General features: G+C 47.3%; 1 protein-coding gene across 1 annotated transcript in view; it reads left to right on the forward strand.

Moving 5' to 3' along the window:
- The window catches only part of INSR (insulin receptor), a 129,837-nt gene that overhangs the window by 52,484 nt on the left and 59,337 nt on the right, over window positions 1-18,016 (forward strand). Inside the window, exon 2 of the mRNA XM_075611227.1 lies at window positions 5,225-5,776. Coding sequence (XP_075467342.1) covers window positions 5,225-5,776 — 552 coding nt within the window. The remainder of the gene's footprint in view (window positions 1-5,224; window positions 5,777-18,016) is intronic.

Below are 18,016 nucleotides of genomic sequence, written 5' to 3' on the forward strand. Positions count from 1 at the left end.
TCTCACCTGCAGCGGTGGGGTGCGGCGGCGTCTCCTCCCGGCATCCTCTTGCATCTCCCACCAAAAACTCCTATGAACATCGCGCCGTGTTGCCATGACAACGGGACGCTGTGTCAAGTTGTCATGGCAATGGGCGTCACGTGACGCTGTGACGTCCCATTGTCATGCAACACAACATCATTTGACGCCTCGCAGCCTTGTTCTCTGGAGATGCAGAAGAATGCCGGAGACGCCGCGGTACCCTGCCGCCACCCGGAGAATAAGAAGCTGAACCCGTAGCACGGAGGTAAGTGCCAAAAACACGTAGTCTCCCGGTCAAACCTGGAGTGGTGGCAACCCTGGGTATACTGAACATTGGGAGTTATAGGGAGGTTATATGGCGCAATAGGAAGAATATAAGAGTTATAGGTAGCAGTCATATGGGGCAATAGGAGTTATAGATCGTAGTTGTGTGACTCACATTTAATGGGATTTATGGAATTCTGCATTGCTGTCATTTTTTACTCAGGCTTATTGCCCCTGGCTAATGATCGACACCAGTGGTTTTTTACCACTTTTTTTTTTTTTTTTTGTTAAAGTAGCCTAATAATCATTTTATAAAACCCCAACCCTCTTTAATAGTGTCTCATATCAAATGCATTGTAAGGAACCCCAACCCTCTCTAATAGTGCGTCTGAAATCAGATGCATTGTAAGGAACCCCGACCCTCTCTAATAGCGCGTCTGAGATCAGATGCATTGTAACAAACCCCAACCCTCTCTAATAGCGCGTCTGAGATCAGATGCATTGTAAGGAATCCCAACCCTCTCTAATAGCGTGTCTGAGATCAGATGCATTGTAAGGAACCCCAACCCTCTCTAATAGCGCGTCTGGGATCAGATGCATTGTAAGGAACCCCAACCCTCTCTAATAGCGCGTCTGAAATCAGATGCATTGTAAGGCCCCAGGGGTCACTGCTGCACGTGCTTCTGGCGGCGTATGCACGGGTGAAAGCCGTGGTCTGTGGTTGTGCTGCAGGAGAAGAGTAGGCCATGATGTTACACGGCTGGTTCGCCCTCATTGGCTGAACCGTCGCCGTGACGCGGGCAATGCTCGGCCGCCATGCCAAAAGACAAAAATATTGTCTTTTGGCCAAGGTGGTTGTGCGCGCACACGCCAATTGGGGCCTGCCCCATAGAAGGCTGTACCTTGTGTGCAGCGCGCACACAGCCATGGCCACTGGGGACTTAGCCTAAAGACCCTCTCTAATAGCGCGTCTGAGATCAGATGCATTTTAAGGAACCCCAACCTTCTCTAATAGCGCGTCTGAGATCAGATACATTATAAGGAACCCCAACCCTTTCTAATAGCGTGTCTGAGATCAGATGCATTATAAGGAACCCCGACCCTCTCTAATAGCGTGTCTGAGATCAGATACATTATAAGGAACCCCGACCCTCTCTAATAGCGTGTCTGAGATCAGATGCATTATAAGGAACCCCGACCCTCTCTAATAGCGTGTCTGAGATCAGATGCATTGTAAGGAACCCCAACCCTCTCTAATAGCGTGTCTGAGATCAGATGCATTGTAAAAATTCTTCTGTTTTTGGTACAATTATCAAATGACCTGAAAATTGGACGGAACCCTCTAGGGACACCCAGGGAACCCAAGGGTTCCGAGGAACCCCGATTTTGAAACACTGATCGACTCCAAATATAAGAAAACGACCGAAAGATCTTCTCACATTGGACACCGCTGCAAGAGGGAAAAATGATGCTATGCGTCAACGCAAAATAGTTTCCCCTTTTATTTTTGCAGCTGAGAGCCGTTGACGATGAGGCCCCATGGGCTTGTGGTGTGTGAGCGCTTCACACGTCCGTGGCAACAACGTCGTCATAAACCCAGTTACGTAGATTAGAATACGTGGCAGATCTCTGAATAACAGACGTTCCCCCTGCTGCGGGAAGGAAACCCAAGACTTCTCAGTCCTAACCCTCTGTTCCTTTTATTCTTGGAAAAGAGACCAGTTCCTGAGTTGCTGGGTTAACCCCAACGCTGCCAGAGAGGCTAGCAATGCATTGCGGAGCTCTGACAGCGGTGGGGTTAAAGGCAGAGGTTGTTGTTTGTTTGCGAAGAGCCAACATATTCTGCAGTGTGGTACAGAGATTTGATCAGTACAGAAACATAATGACATACAAATAAGGACACACATGCGGTAATCAGGGCCCTGCTTCTGAGAGTTTACAATCTAGAGGGAATAAGGGCAATGTTGAAACAGAAGGGGAAGTGGCTGCTCGTTGTTTGACAGAGTGTGCCTTAGGGGTGTATTATGGTCCAGCCAGACAGCTGGTCCCATTAAGGTTTGAGGGTGTTGATGTTAGGGGGTATTATATAGTGTGGAGATTGGTCCAGCCGCACAGCTGGTCCCAATGGGGTTGAAGTGTGTGTGGGGGTGGGGGGGGGAGTTAGGCTAGGAAAGGTGAGTTTTTAAATGTCTGAGAGCTGGGGAAGAGTCGGATGGTGCGCGGTAGGCAATCTATTAAAAAACCTTAAAGATGTATATTTTTTTTATGAGAAGTTGCATTTCCCCCCCCCCCCCCCATCGATCGCACAAGCTGCGATATTTTATAAACTGCCCTTTGACTCGACCCTGATCACTGCACAATTTGAATCCTCACTGTATTCTTTATTCTGAATCCCAATCCAGGAGCAAATGTATCCGGAAAAATCCCCTTGCTTCTTAAGGGACCTTTCCTTGGAATAATCTGCTGGTTTTATTTGTTCCGCCCCAGTTTTGCCATACTTTTCCAGCCCGGAGACATAACCTCCCACGTGTCGTATATTCTGCTTGGTTGTTTTGATATATGGAAGGGGTGTTGCTTGGCTAAGTGCATTTATTGTTTAGCTGCTCTGCTGTCTCCTGTTATATGGGGCTGGAGCTTTGTGGCTCCGTCACATGTGGTATTCGCTTTGCCGTGAAAGCATTTGGACATACAACACCTTCTCTAGCAGTTGTAGAGGTGGTTTCACGATTGAATCCACTCTGGCGAAGGTGCTACGTCTGTTACATTGGACATCCCGTGAAAAGTTGGCTGTGTTTGGAAGGGAGAGAGCTGCTTCTGTGTGTAGGTATCAGGCCAGGGGACACACGCACGGACACCAGCCGACACTTCTCTCCATCAGCCAGTCTTTTCCTCGGGAAACATGGGGATCCCACAGGGCCCCATTTCATAAGGCCTGGAATGCGCTCCTTTTATAATCTGCCCTGTGACCTGTGTCTATACTTCCTGAATCACATAGCTGCCTCCCCGCAGTGTCACACACCAGACCAAGTTTGGAAAGCACTCACCCAAGCCACGCGTTGCAGCGTTCTTGTTCCTATAAACACCAGTTTAAAGGGTGCACACTGTCATTTTGTTTGAACACTTCGGGGCATTTTGGCAAATGAATGCCATGCAGCAGAATACAGCAAAAGGGAGTATAACGCCCTGCTTCCAAAAGAACCAATGATTGGACCTTTCAGATAATCCAGATGGGGGTCAGAGCAGATATTGCCGGCCCCACTGGCAGTGATGGGGTTAATGGTGTCCTCTGCCATTTATAGCTACGGACCCCTCAATGCTCTTTAACAACTGCACAGATTCACGAATCCCCACGCTGATGCACCTGCAGACACGTGGATATACACAGATTTACACAGGTTCTCACACACGTATGCTTAGAGACACAGCCCTTTAATGTTTCCCAAACCCAACGCTTTTTAGGGCTTTTTCCCATCTCATAATTTCAATGAGACTTATTTGTTGTTCTTTTTTTTTTTAATACAGGCAGCTTGCATCCTTTTGTTATTTTGGGGGAGTCAAGGTGATGCTATCGACAGTTAGGAATGGAGAGGTGTAAAGGCCAGAAGTGCTAATCCATAGGGCACATCACAGTGCTGTAAGGCTACGCTTATAGTGCCGGTGACGCGACAGTCGCTGGAAAATCAAATAGAGATGACTTCCAGCGATCGTAACCAATCCGTCGCTCCGTCGCGCCGCGCTTACTATAAGCGCACGCTACGGCGGCAATGCATTTGTTTTGCCGCGACGTCACTGTCGCCGGCACTATAAGCGCAGCCTAAGACTCTTTATGTCACATTCAAGTAAATGGGTAATAAGGCACCTTCTAGTGTAGCAGCACTGGGTAAATATGACACAATAGCCGGCAGTGTGATCTGGGCCATTGTAACAGAATCGGCTATTCCTTCCATTAAAGTCAATGATGATCGCTCTTTGATGACTCCCGAACCAAGTTTCTTCTAGGATAATGCAAAATCAAACATTTCTTTTTCACAGGACACAACTATGCATATTTTTTGGTATTATATTAACCGCTGCAATGCCAGTGGGGGACAGGAACGCAGAAAATCATAGCCACTCATGGGTTTTTGAAGTAAAGAATTCGTGATTTATTGCCCCAAGTCGACGTTTCGGTCCGGTGCAGGACCTTTGTCAAGACAGCAGTGGAGATGGCAGACAATATACCAAATCTATATTGGCAAAGGTCTCAGACAGGGCCAAAATGATACCTATATCTATACTGTTCCCTCACTATACCATTACTTGCATGCGATATCCATCTACTGGCCTTGACAAAATGTTACCTACATGCACCGGTCCAGCTGTCGATCACCACTCTGTTTCCCAAAGTTGCGCCCCACAATGCCTTGCATAGTGCTAAGCAAAGCATTATGGGACGTAACTTCAGGAAGCAGAGTGGTGATTGACAGCTCTGCTCCCGAAGATGTTCCGCAGCAGCCGTGGTGTCGCACGCACGCACGCACGCACACACGCACACACACACACACACACCCTTGTGTTTAATAGATATATGTATATTCGTTGTCTGATTTTATATGTTGATGTAATAATGATATAATGCAGATAAAGTTGTGAATATTAGTCTTTATTCTGTATACAGACGGATAACTGTTATATATTGCTATTTGACACACACATCCTCAGCTGCACTTGTCCCCGGCCTTCTCCTACTTTTTACCTTCATCCACCTGATTGTTGTCATTCACCTGCCCCCTTTATCTGTTAGTGTATGTTTGCTCCTTTTTAGGGTATTTATTGTGTGGCCCCTATCTGACATCTTATCCCTGAAGAAGGTCTCCCTCTGACACACACAAAATTAATTTTTTTTACTGCTAAGCTCCATTGCCTTTTTAACTGTCCTCTCTCCTTTTTCTTCCCCCAGTTTGCCGGAGCATGGATATCCGAAATAACCTGACACAGTTCAACATGCTGAAAAACTGCACAGTGATCGAGGGTCACCTCCAGATCCTGCTCATGTTCACCACCAAACCGGAGAACTTCCGAGGTCTGAGCTTCCCCAAGCTCACCATGATCACTGACTACCTCCTCCTCTTCCGCGTCTATGGCCTGGAGAGCCTCCAGGACCTATTCCCCAACCTGACAGTCATCCGGGGCACGCGCCTCTTCTTCAACTATGCCCTGGTTATCTTCGAGATGGTCCACCTGAAGGAGATTGGGCTGTACAGCCTCATGAACATCACGCGCGGCTCCGTCCGGATCGAGAAAAACAATGAACTCTGCTACCTGTCCACCATCGACTGGTCCAGGATCCTCGACACGGTGGAAGATAACTACATCAACGCCAACAAGGACGATAAGGAGGAGTGCGGAGACGTGTGCCCGGGGACCATGAAGGGCAAGAGCAAATGCCAGGCGACCGTCATCAACGGCATGTTCATCGAGCGCTGCTGGACGCAAGATCACTGTCAGAAAGGTGAGTCCACATATGCAGTAGATTCATAAAAAGGTGCATCCCCTTTCAACATTTCAGCATGTATTTTAATTTCTTTATTACAAGATGTTTTAGATTAGTCCTGAGGGGTACTGTTCCTCTAACACTCAGTCATCGGTCCAGCTCTGCACTCCCCTGACATCCCCAGCGTCACAAATCCTATTACTTAACGGCAGCGCGCGCCTGATACTTCTTTGGCAGGCCAGCTACTTGTCTCAGGCCGACCCCTCGTCCAAAATAGTCTGTCGGAGAAACCGGACACCCCTTTTGACCTGGATCTTGGCAGGACGTGGCCTGTTCAACATCCTCGCTGCTATTCCCACAACTGTGTTAGTCCTCCCCAACAATAACACAATCATTCTGCCTTTAACGCCTTAGCCATCAAAGTGGCCAGCAGCGCATTGCATACTCGTGACACTGATGGCGACATTTCACGGCTGAAATCTTCAAGGTTGACATTTGAGTAACCTTCCACTCTCCTAGCAGGGTCTCTGACAATGAGGGGCGGACATTAATTAAAAAAATTAATTAAAATTTAATTTTTTTTTAAAATTAATTAAAAAAATTAATTAAAAAAAAAATTGTTACCTTTTGGGAAGCAAACAATTTGAGACCTCAACCTGGGCTCCAAGCAGTTTTATTTTAATAAGCCCTCTTCCACTTTCTTTCTTTTTTTTGCATAGAGATTGCATAAATGTTTCAGAAAATCAGGTTGTTAAAGCTTTGCTCCATTGTGTAACGTGTAGAATTTTCTGAATTGAAAAACGGTATCACTGCTTTTTAATTTTTTTTTTAAAGGTATTGCAAACACTGAGAATGCCACGTATTCTATCAGTCGACAACATATCCCACCGCATCCCACCAGGGGGAACAATAGTGTTGTATCTGCTCATGTAGGTTGCGTCAGGAGCACATCCCAGGTCAAAGGCTAGCACAGAAGACTACAAATGGGATTGTTTTCCAGGAAATGCCGGTCTTTAAATATGACAGGGGGCGTCTGTGTGACCCGGTGAAAGCAAGGTTTACTTCCTGTTTGGGTTTCGTGATGTCCTAGTAATGACTTCCTGTCCAGGCGGTACGTCTTGGGAACGGAATTCATGACCCCAAAGGACACACACCCCACCTCATCCACACGCCTGGCACATATATGTGGGAAGCGAGAGGAGTAAAGCGAGTGTCATAACCTGCTCACTGCCAAAACAGGAGCTCCCTCATGGAGGGGGAACAGCCTTTCCCATGCTTTGAAGGCTGTCTGGTTCAATTTAAGGGGGGAGGCTTTGTCTCATTGGGAAGACCAATCTTTTGTTGGTCAAGGACATCCAAGTCGTAATTTTAATAATAACAATATTATCATTTATTTATAATGTGCCAACATATTTCACAGTGCAGTACAATAATAGAAGAGGCAGCATTCCCACAATCAATCCCTCCTTGATGGGTGGGATTCTAACATGAGTGCAGCCTCCTCTGGGGTGGAAATCAGGGGCTGGCTGGCAAATTTTAGGCCGGTGGGCAAGCCCCCAAAAAACAGCCCAAGAACCAGGCGTCCCACACACCACATACACAGAGGCGCGCACCAGACACACAGATGCGCACATCAGATGCACACACCACACACACAGATGCGCACACCAGATGCACACACCACACACACAGATGCACACACCACACACACAGATGCGCACACCAGATGCACACACCACACACACAGATGCGCACACCAGATGCACACACCACACACACAGATGCGCACACCAGATGCACACACCACACACACAGATGCGCACACCAGATGCACACACCACACACACAGATGCGCACACCAGATGCACACACCACACACACAGATGCGCACACCAGATGCACACACCACACACAGATGCGCACACCAGATACACACATCATGCACACAGATGCGCACACCATACACACAGATGCGCACACAGATGCGCACACAGATGCGCACACCAGACACACGCACCATACACACAGATGCGCACATCAGACGCACACACGTGTATACACATACACAAGCCGCCAGGTGAAACAGCTGTCGGGCATAAAAGTATGAGGGGTAAGGAGTGATTTCTCATGGAATAAGGACTATACAGTATATACATCCACTACCAACATAAGGACTATATATACATCCACTACCAACAGTGTCTGTATTAGCCGCATACACATATTAGTCACCTTCATATTTTAATTGTTCTTTTATAAGTTTTTGTGTATTCTTAATTATATGATGTATTAAAGTTTATTTATAATGTTATCTTACAAATACCCTATATATACATCCATGTATTTGTGCCAAACATAGGTTGTTACTCATGACCCACCTGTATTGTATTGCATGTCTTTATTTATATAGCGCCAAAAGTGTACTCAGCGCTTCACAAAGAATACAGTTCAGGGAATTATAATACTTTAAGCGCAGCAAAATCAGACAATAGGAAAGGAAATCCCTGCCCCGAAGAGCTTACAACATAAGAGGTATGATGGGAAATTTACAGGGAATAAGTGCTGTAGATGGCAGTGCTTGGTCACAATGGGTGTTAGGAGTGACTGTGGGTGTGGGACATGAGTGCAGGCTATTGGGATGCTTGATTTGTGGGGCATGTTTTAAGGTTGGTCAGGATTCAATCAGAAGGTTAACACTATTTGCATGGGTTGGAGATGGCAGAGAAGCGAGGGTGAGAGCAGGTGTGTGTATATGTCTGGGTTCAGGATTAAGAGAGATATCCCCAGCAGCAGGAAGGAGTAGAAAGAGGGTGTGAATAGAGGATTTGTGGGGGTGCTTTTTATTGAAGGGTAAGGAAGTTGTTGGGAAAGAGGTGTGTAGCACTGCTTCCCCCCTTCTCTCTCTCCACCCCCCCCCCTCCACATGGGAGATTTGTCCTGGCTACTGGTGTATGGTGGTGTGCTTTACCTGTTAGTTCACAGGAGGGCTGAGTGTCCACGATGGTGTTGGGACAACAGGACAAGCTTTTGATGTAGATGCTTCAGTTCTACAGTGATATCTCTACATCTATATATATCTAAAATGGAAATATTACTGTGTACGCATTTGCATGTCTTAGACAGGACTGTAACCCTGTCTTTCACCATTATCACCCAGCACACAGTGCTTCCACTGCAGCAAGGGATTCTGGGAAAACATATATAATTAAAAAAAATTCAAGCACTTGCAGGACTTGGAAAAACATGAAAAATAGTCATTTATTTAATCAACGTTTCGGCTTACAGATAAGCCTTTCTCAAGAAAGCCGTATAAGGAGAGGAGAGGTCTCAGAGGACCCAGCCCAGGAGAGGAGGAACTGCGAATTGAGCTCTGCAGGGCCACCTAATGGCTGGAGTCGGAGAGCTGCTGCACAGAGATCCTTCTCTCCACCAGCCATAAATGTTCAATTACGACCGGCCCGGGGGGGGGGGGCAATTGGCTCTTTGCTAGGGCGACCAGATGTCCTGGTTTAGCCTGGACTGTCCCGTTTCACCCCAACCCCCCCCCCCCCCCTGTTACGGTGTCCCGAAATGTCTTTAAATGCCCCGGTTTTCTCGGAGCTTGCCGGCCACGCCTGCGCAATCGGAGCTTGCCGGCCACGCCTGCGCAATCGGAGCTTGCCGGCAAGGTCTGATTGTGAATGCATGGCCGGCAAGCTCCGATTGTGCCTCCGCGGCATTTGTGCAAATGCAACATGTCTCGATTTTGCCCTGGGAAAAATATGGTCACCCTACTCTTTGCCCCCCAGGCCAGCCCGCCCCTGGGGGGAATCCCTGCTGCTCCCTAGTCTGTATAGCACAAGCCAATAAATGGCATATACAGCACCTGCTACTTTCCGGGGACTGAGGATTATCCTTAAATGATGTTTTCAAAGTTGCATGGAGCTGGGCTCTGCAACAAGGCACTTGGAGTATTCACCATGGTGGCCATATTTAAGAGAACCTTGCAAAAATAAACTGGATATCAAAAAAAAATTAAAAAAATATTATTATATATACATACATACCAAAAGGGGCTTTAACCCTAACAGGGCTAAGGTTGCCAGGAATGTATTGCGGGGGTTAAGCGGACAGGAATGCGGATTGTTGGAGATGAGTCACTTTTTACAACTTAATTGGAAGGTGTTCTCCGCCCCACAGCAGTTTTTCCCACGCCTGCCACTTTCCAACCAGTCTTAAAGAGGTGGACCCGCACCCTAAAGGGAGCAGGACTGCAGCATTACTAACACCTCCTTGAAGGTGCGGTCCCACCCACTGCCAAAATGAACCAATGGCATGTTTACAGAGTTAAATCTGACTGACGGCTTTATAATAAAAATCAGGCACCTGGAATTATTATGAAATCATGTGTTATTCAGTTTGTAAACACGCTGAGCTGAGACTTGGGAGGGGGAAGGGGTGATTTCCTCTGGCTGCTCCCTTTTGTCTGATATAACTATGTGCAGAACAGGAGTTTGCACTGGCAAAGCCCCCCTCTCCTCCCTCCTTCCTCCATATCCTCCCACCTTATCTTTATTGGCCTCTAATGGAGTTAACACTAGATTGGGAAGACCCTCTCCCACTCGGAGGCCCTGGTGAAAAGAAAATGTTCTTTATTTCCAGACAAACCGAAACCGCCAGATCTTTGCTTGAAGTCAGGTTACATTTGTTTAAGGAAGGCCATGACGTTGTGAAGTGGTTCTAAAAATTAGTTATTGTTGTAAACAAGCAGGAATTGGACATTTTTAAAGCATTAGTGGAGCTCTTCTCAAATTATGAATTACAAACGCTGACTGCCCTTATCACTAGAAGCCAAGAAAGTGTTAAATGGATGAGTGCAGCGGGGCAGGAAGGGTTAAGCACTGAGTGTCTTGGCCTCTTAGGAATTTTGAGGCCCTGTAGCTTCTGTCCTACTCTCTACCCCCCCCCCCCCCTCTCCCTTCTGGCCGAGTGATGTGGGTTTGAGATGATGTCATGGGGCTCAGATATATGGAAAACAGGAAGTGTCAGGGTGCTATGCTCCCAAAGGGAGGGGAGGGGGGGAGGGTTAGCTGGTTAGGGGTGGACAAAGGGGGCAGGGGTGGAGGGAAAGGGTAGGGAGGAGCAGGAGAGCCTAGGGGCTCCACTAGAGGAAGAAAAGGGTAACCAGGGGCGGGAGAAATGGGGTCAGAGGGGTGTGGAGGTGAAAGGGGAGAGGAGACAAAGAAGGAAGCCATCGTGATGGTATTGGGCGGAGAGGAGCAGGAGTGCTGGGAGACGGCTTGTTTTCAACATTAAAAAAATGAAAAATAAACAGGTTTTATTGCTGTGCTACCTGTAGCCAGTGACCGCAAAAGGGATGATAGCGCTTCCTTGCACTTATATGGTTATGCGTTGCTAGCCCCTCTGGCGCTGCAGGGGTTACGGTCGGACCTTTAAAGTAGATGCAGCAATTCTAAGTGTGAAATACTGTAAGCACTCTGTAACAGGGACTTATCACTGTTTCAGAGAAACTGCCTCTAAATCCAGCAGCAAGCTGGTTAATTGCACCTGGCTGATTAGTACTCTGAGAAAAGACTGATGTGAGAAACAGGAGATTCCTTAGCTTACATTTGGGCTGACAGAGAGCAGAGAAGCCTGCACACAGACACTGTTTTGAGCACAAAGGTGTGCTGAGATCAAGACACCAAGAGACCTATAGTTCCTGGACACAGAGGACCAAGGAACCTGCCAGACACTGACATGGGGGGCCACCTGCTTAAGGTACCTCCTGAGACTTTGGGGTGATAGGTTGGTAATGGGAATATCCCTCCAGTCCTGCAGATAGGGTCTGGGGAAGTAAGTTAGCCCTTGCAAAGGTATAGGGGTTTGTTAGTTGTTTGTTTTTGTATGTTTTGCCTGGATAAAGGAACAGGCTCAATAAAGCCAGGATTTAATTTCACCCAAATCGGTCTCCATTATATGTACCTCTGCCCACATCTCTTACATATGGTGTCTGAAGTTGGGATGAGAGATGGCCCTTGAATTTCAAAGGGGCCCCCCGAGACTGTGAATTTTTTGTGCTTTTGCCTGCCTACAGTTCCTGCAAACAGCCTGAGCAACAAAACAAAGAATCACGTGCAGAAGTGACCAGATTTAAAGGGCTACACATCAAGGCAGGCAAGCTGCAACTGCACGGGAGAAAGCCACATCTCCACAGTTTAACTGGGAGGACTGCGACAGACAGACGGTGACCCACACAAGGGACTGATGCTGTGACCAGAGTCTACCCCATGACTTGGCGGAAAAAAAAACCCCCATGGAATTTTAAAATGGCTGCCTAGCTGAAGTCAAATACAGACTCTGCAAAAATGGGGAAGAAAATGTGTTCCTGGTGTAAAGAGCCCAGCAACACGGAGCAGTGTCCCTTCGGGCCTTAATCTGGTGATGAGGATGATGTCTCTTTGGCCCCAGAAAAATGGCAGCAGCCAGAGGAATATTTTTTCAACGTGCCAAGGAACTGCTGCAGCAAGCAATGTGCTGTGGTCACAAGGAAAATGCAGAAGTTAAAAAAATACACCTGATAGCCCCAAAATGGAGGACAAGATGTGGCGTTCCTGTAATGAACCCAACCCCATTGAAGAGTGGCCCTTCCGATCCTGTGAGGCTACGAATAAGGATTAAGATATCTCTTATGGGGAGCCCAAACCAAGTCACACCCACAAAACACCCCAAGAATTGTGGAGGTGCCTAAACTTGGTACGCACCGAACGAACAGGTCTCTATGACCCCGTATATTCCTGCCAACTAGCGCAACTGGAAGAAAAGCCTGGCGGATACAGTGAAGCTGCTGAAGTTTCAAATAAAGACGACCACAGTTTCCCTGATGGGACGGAGTCGTCCAAAACAAAAAGGCAGAAAAATAAAAGCGATTTCTTCCCTTACCTTGGAAGGAACAGACACATCTGCAGATCCCGCAGAGAAAAAGGGGGTCCGAGATGTCCTACAGCCTAGAAAAAATGGAGGATACGTCACACGGATTACAGAATATCCAGAAGGCCCAAGGCAGAAGTCGTGTAACACAAAGTGTCTGTCCAGTGCCAACAGTGAGGAACCCTCAACCAACCATCCCAGGGAAGCGGAGCCGGAACCAGCGAGTGACGATCCCTTGACCAGCCCCGAAGATGCCCTGCAAGCTGCCAGGCATAACTGTGATCTGCTCCGTGAAGAATTGAAAATGGAGAGAGAAAATAATGCTGAGCTACAGAAGTGTGCTCGCAATTTACTCTGCGGCCAAGACCGAATTGAGGATCTAAGGACGGATCTAGATACTGTGAACACTACTATTACCGCCATGGATGAAAAGCAGAGCAAGTCTGACCGATTGATTGCTAATCTGAAACAGAAGTATGAGGAGGCACTGAAAGAGATTAGTCTTTCAGCAAGAGGTTCGCGATTGCCATAGAGAGTTGGAAGTCTCTCAGAATGAGGTTCATACTCTCCGCATAGAACTGAATGCCTCACACCAGGAGGTCATCAGTATCTGGACAGAGGTGGACATATCTCAGAATGAGTTTCATAATTTCCGCATAGATCTGGATGCCTCACACCAAGAGATCAGCAGTTTCCACACAGAACTGGAAGTCTCTAAAAAGGAACTTCACAGTCTCACTGAGGAGCTGGACATCTCTCAGTAAGCTGTCTATAGTCTTAGTATGGATCTTAAAGTCTCTAAAAGGAGCTTCACACCCTCAACCTAGAGATAGAAGTCTCACGCCAGGAGACCAGGAGTCTCAAATAAGAAGTGCGTAAATGGAAGGAGGACAACGAAGAGACCCTGAAAATTATAGAGACTGTAAAAAGAGAAAATACCAGCCTGAAAAAGCTAAATTCTGATTTGACTGACTACATCAATGAAATGAATAGCAAGCTTCATGAGCTAGAAAAAAGGAATAGACTATTGGAAGATGAAAAGTTTGAAGCATTGGAGCAACGCACACCTGCAGAACCAACTGCACAGTCTGCGTACGCACCTCCAGAATGCCGAGGAGAAGCGGCGAACTCTGCAGGTAGAAAATCTGCAGACTGCTAAGGAAGCACAAGTACTGCAGGAACGTCGAAGAGCTAAGTATGTCCTTGCAGAACAGCGTGAGGAACTGAAGGCTACCCTGAGTATCACCAGAGCATCGCTAGAGGCCAGGTGACTCTGTATGAGTGGGAGCACGAGAAGGTTCAGAAACTAGAGCAAGAGATGGAGAAGCAGAGCAGCTGCTCCATCCCCAAAAGTCAGTACTGTACGCCCAGGAGAAAGAGGCGTGGAAATCGCAAGCAGCAGCGACCCTTGTGATGAAATCTGCAAAGCTCCAAAATATGAAGGATGTGTGGAAGCAAGCTCAGAGCGAGCACAATGAAGAGATGAAGGCCCTGAGAGGAGAATTGCAAGATTCACTCAAGAAACGGGGATCTCTCACTGGTGAATTGAACTTCCATTTCTAGGCTTTGCTGCAAGGGCTAAAGCTGGCAGCTAAACACATATACCAGCAACTTGCAGCTCTGCAGACTCAGATAGTAGCTGAGCTCAAGATACAGCTCCCCAAAAAGGAAGAGAGTGAAGGGGTGTCCGTTCGTCAAGTGGCCAGCCTGACACTGCGCTATGAGATCAAGATGGCCGATGACCACAAATGGATAGACAATGAGAGGGCCCGGCTGCAGCTGTAACTGGACAATGTCTGGGAGGAGCACTAGCAGCTGCAGATCAGAAATAGAGAAAAGGAAACAGATTTAAGCCTTGCTCTAAGTCAACTGGGAGATGTGGAATCGCAACTCAATTCCAAAGAAGCTGATCTGGCAACTGCATTGAGTGGAAAAAGTGCAGAAGAACAGCTTCAAGAGCTGAAAACTCAAATCGCTTTTCTTGCATACTCTTTAAGTGTTACCATGAAATGGCACAAGTCTAGGATAGTAGAAATAGATTCCGAACATAAGACAGAATTCAAAAGTAAGTTTGCAGAGGCTTTGCAAGACCTGAACACGGGTTACAAGGAATGGACATTTAGTGCTAAATTGGAGTCCATGGAAAAGATTTCGAGAGAAAGCGATTGGCGTAAACGCTCTGCGACTGTCAGCATATTGTCTGCCTACAAAGAGAGTATCACCCGACACAGGAAATCTCATGACCACGCGGTCAGTAGAAAGACTGTACTTGGAAAAAGTCCTCCTCGAGCGACTGAGGAGTGCTGATCTCAAGCACCTTCTGGAGGAGACACTAATATACTGGAGAAAGGGCTCCAATCCAAGCGGGACTGAGGGTTCTCATACTCCATCCACTCTCATTCGAGCTGCAGGGATATCTCGAGTGAGAGTGGAAGGATGGGCTTTGGCCAAGATAAGCCCACACTTCTCACAAACAGTAGGAGGTATGTAACAGGGACTTAACACTGAGAGAAACTGCCTCTAAATCCAGCAGCGAGCTGGTTAATTACACACAGGCCATCAGCCAGACTCCACCTGGCCGATTAGGACTCTGAGAAAAGACTGATGTGAAAAACAGGAGAGAGATTTCTGAGTTCACAATTAGGTTGACACAGGAAAGCAGAGAAGCCTTTACACAGACACTGTCTTGAGCACAAATGTGTGCTGAGATCAAGACACACAGACACAGAGAGACCTATATTTCCTCGACACAGAGGACCCAGGAACCTGCCAGAGACTGACATGGAGGGCCACCTGCTTAAGGTACCTCCTGAGACTTTGGGGTAATAGGCTGGTAATGGGGATATCCCTCCAGTCCTGCAGATAGGGTCCGGGGAAATAAGTTAGCCCCTACAAAGGGATAGGGGTTTGTTATTTTGTTGTTTTTGTATGTTTTACCTGGATAAAGGTACAGGCTTAATAAAGCCAAGATATAATTTCACCCTAAGGTCGCGGTCCCAGTGTACACTGTAGCACGAGCGCCCGACGGGGGGCGGCGCGTGGACAGCACTTTACCGCGATCTGCGCTCTTTGGAGAGAGGCAGAGATTGCGACAGGAGGGGGCATGGCGGGGGGAGGGGGTGGGGTTTTTCAGGGGCGTGGCCATGACCTCACGCGGCTGGTTCGCCCTCATTGGCTGAACCCCTGGGGGGCCACACCTCCGTAGCAAGTTGCAAATTCAATTTTTTTTTAATTTGCAAAAACATGCAGTAGAGCGCGGCGGCGGCACCTTCCGGACAAGGTAATTACTGGGACTGGATTGATTGGGGGGTGGTGCTTGAACGCGAGGCGTGCGCTGTTAAAGGCACTGGGACCCGTGGCCTTATCAGTCTCCATTAAATGTACCTCTGCACACATCTTTTACACACTCCCTGCACCAACTCCCCTGTGCACTCACACGTACCCAGACGTGCACTCGTACCCACCTACACCTACGTATGCACGTACATATCCACCTACTCGCACGGAGCTACACGCGCTACTCACACGGAGCTACATGCGCTACTCGCACGGAGCTACTCGCTCGTAGCCACAAACGATGCGCAAGCGTGCGCCTACCTACACATATGCAAGCGCGTGCCTTCCTGCATACACACACGCGCGCCGCCTACACACACACAAACAAGTGCGCCCACCTACACACACACGCCCGCCTACAGGCGCACCTACACCCGCCTACACACATGTGCGCCCGCCTACACACACACACACACACACACACACACACACACACACACACACCTATCACCTATAACCTATATACATGCATGCGTGTACCTAACGACACACACCTACATACACATGCACGCGTGTACCTGCATACACACACACACACACACACACACATACACACACATACACACACACATACACACACACGTACCTACACACACACGCATGGGGGGGTGGGCCTGTAGCACCCCCATTTCCTGTGTGCCTGTCGCATTAAATAAAGAAATGTGATCTAAGAAGCATCTTTCCCACTCTACTCCAGCCAGTATTCAGCCCCGTTCCTAATCATTTCATCCTTAGTCCCTGGGGTTTCTGTTTGGCCCTTTAAAAAAATAAATAAAAGGAAGGTGTATGTAATGCATTACAGGCATCTGGGGAAGTGAAGCGGGTAAGTGTCCTATTCACTATAAGTTTGATTTCCGTTACCGATGGGTATCGTGGTACACTTTGATTGATGGTTAATAATGTGAGCCAGGCATTGATAACTATTTAAACTGGCATCTTGCGGAACGCCCCTTCTTGTGTGCCTGCGCGTGTTCCTGCACGCGTGTGTGCGTGCACACACCGACTCTACCCCCAGTCCTCTTCACGGTCGGTCCCCGTCCTGTTTTGCAGACGCGACGCATGAAGTATACAAAAGAGTTTTGCAACTTGCAGTTTCTGTAACCTTTGCCCCTGTTTGGAAGGTTTTTGAATTGGCAGAAAAATAAAATCGAACAAACAAAAAAGGGTTTTGCAAGAAGGCGGTCGCACGTTAACCCCTCAATACCCACAAACCTTTTTCTGAAATCTGTTGTTTATTTTTGTAATGCTTTGATCGTGTATTCAACATTACTATAATATATTTGCTACATAAGAAACAAAAAAATTATATTTTATATATAGAAAAAGAAAACCAGCACTCTAAATCAATACTGCAATTGATCTGTGAAAATCAATACTGCAATTGATCTATGAATCTGTGATATATAGATATAATACATAGAAACAATATGTGCATTAAAGTGCATGTAGGTAAACATTAATTAAAAAGTGATGAAACAAAGTGTCCATATGTGAAGTCCAAGGTATAAAAATGAGGTTTATACCAAACTGGAACAATGTCCCGTGATCATGGAGAAGCCACTTCCGCAGGGAGGGGCGGCGCTCTTCTAGGGAAGTATCACTTTCAAAAATAGAGATCTATAAAACAAAATGAAAAAAAGCGCACATACCCTAGTGCATTAACATAAAAAATGGGAACATTTATTAAAAAGGGGGAGACAAATACCCATTTACATAAAGAACAATAAAATCGAGCATTGAATAGACCAGCCGGTTGCCGGCAACCACTAGAGGAAGATCTCAATCGGTGTAGAACTGCAGCAGCAATGGGGATCCATGAACCTCAGCTTGAGTATACCGACATCGGATTAGAGCATAAATGTCCTCATAGGTATGTCCGCATGTATCGCTACACAAGCCAGCAGAGTTTAGTCGTCCGCATTTGAATGGAGTCCCAACCGTGAACGGACATCAGCTATCTGATGTGAGAGTATCGTGCATGGCCTGGCGTTGCCTGTCAAGGCTGCGTGATGA

The sequence above is a fragment of the Ascaphus truei genome, chromosome 8, assembly GCF_040206685.1.
Source record: "Ascaphus truei isolate aAscTru1 chromosome 8, aAscTru1.hap1, whole genome shotgun sequence".
Taxonomy (NCBI): Eukaryota; Metazoa; Chordata; class Amphibia; order Anura; family Ascaphidae; genus Ascaphus; species Ascaphus truei.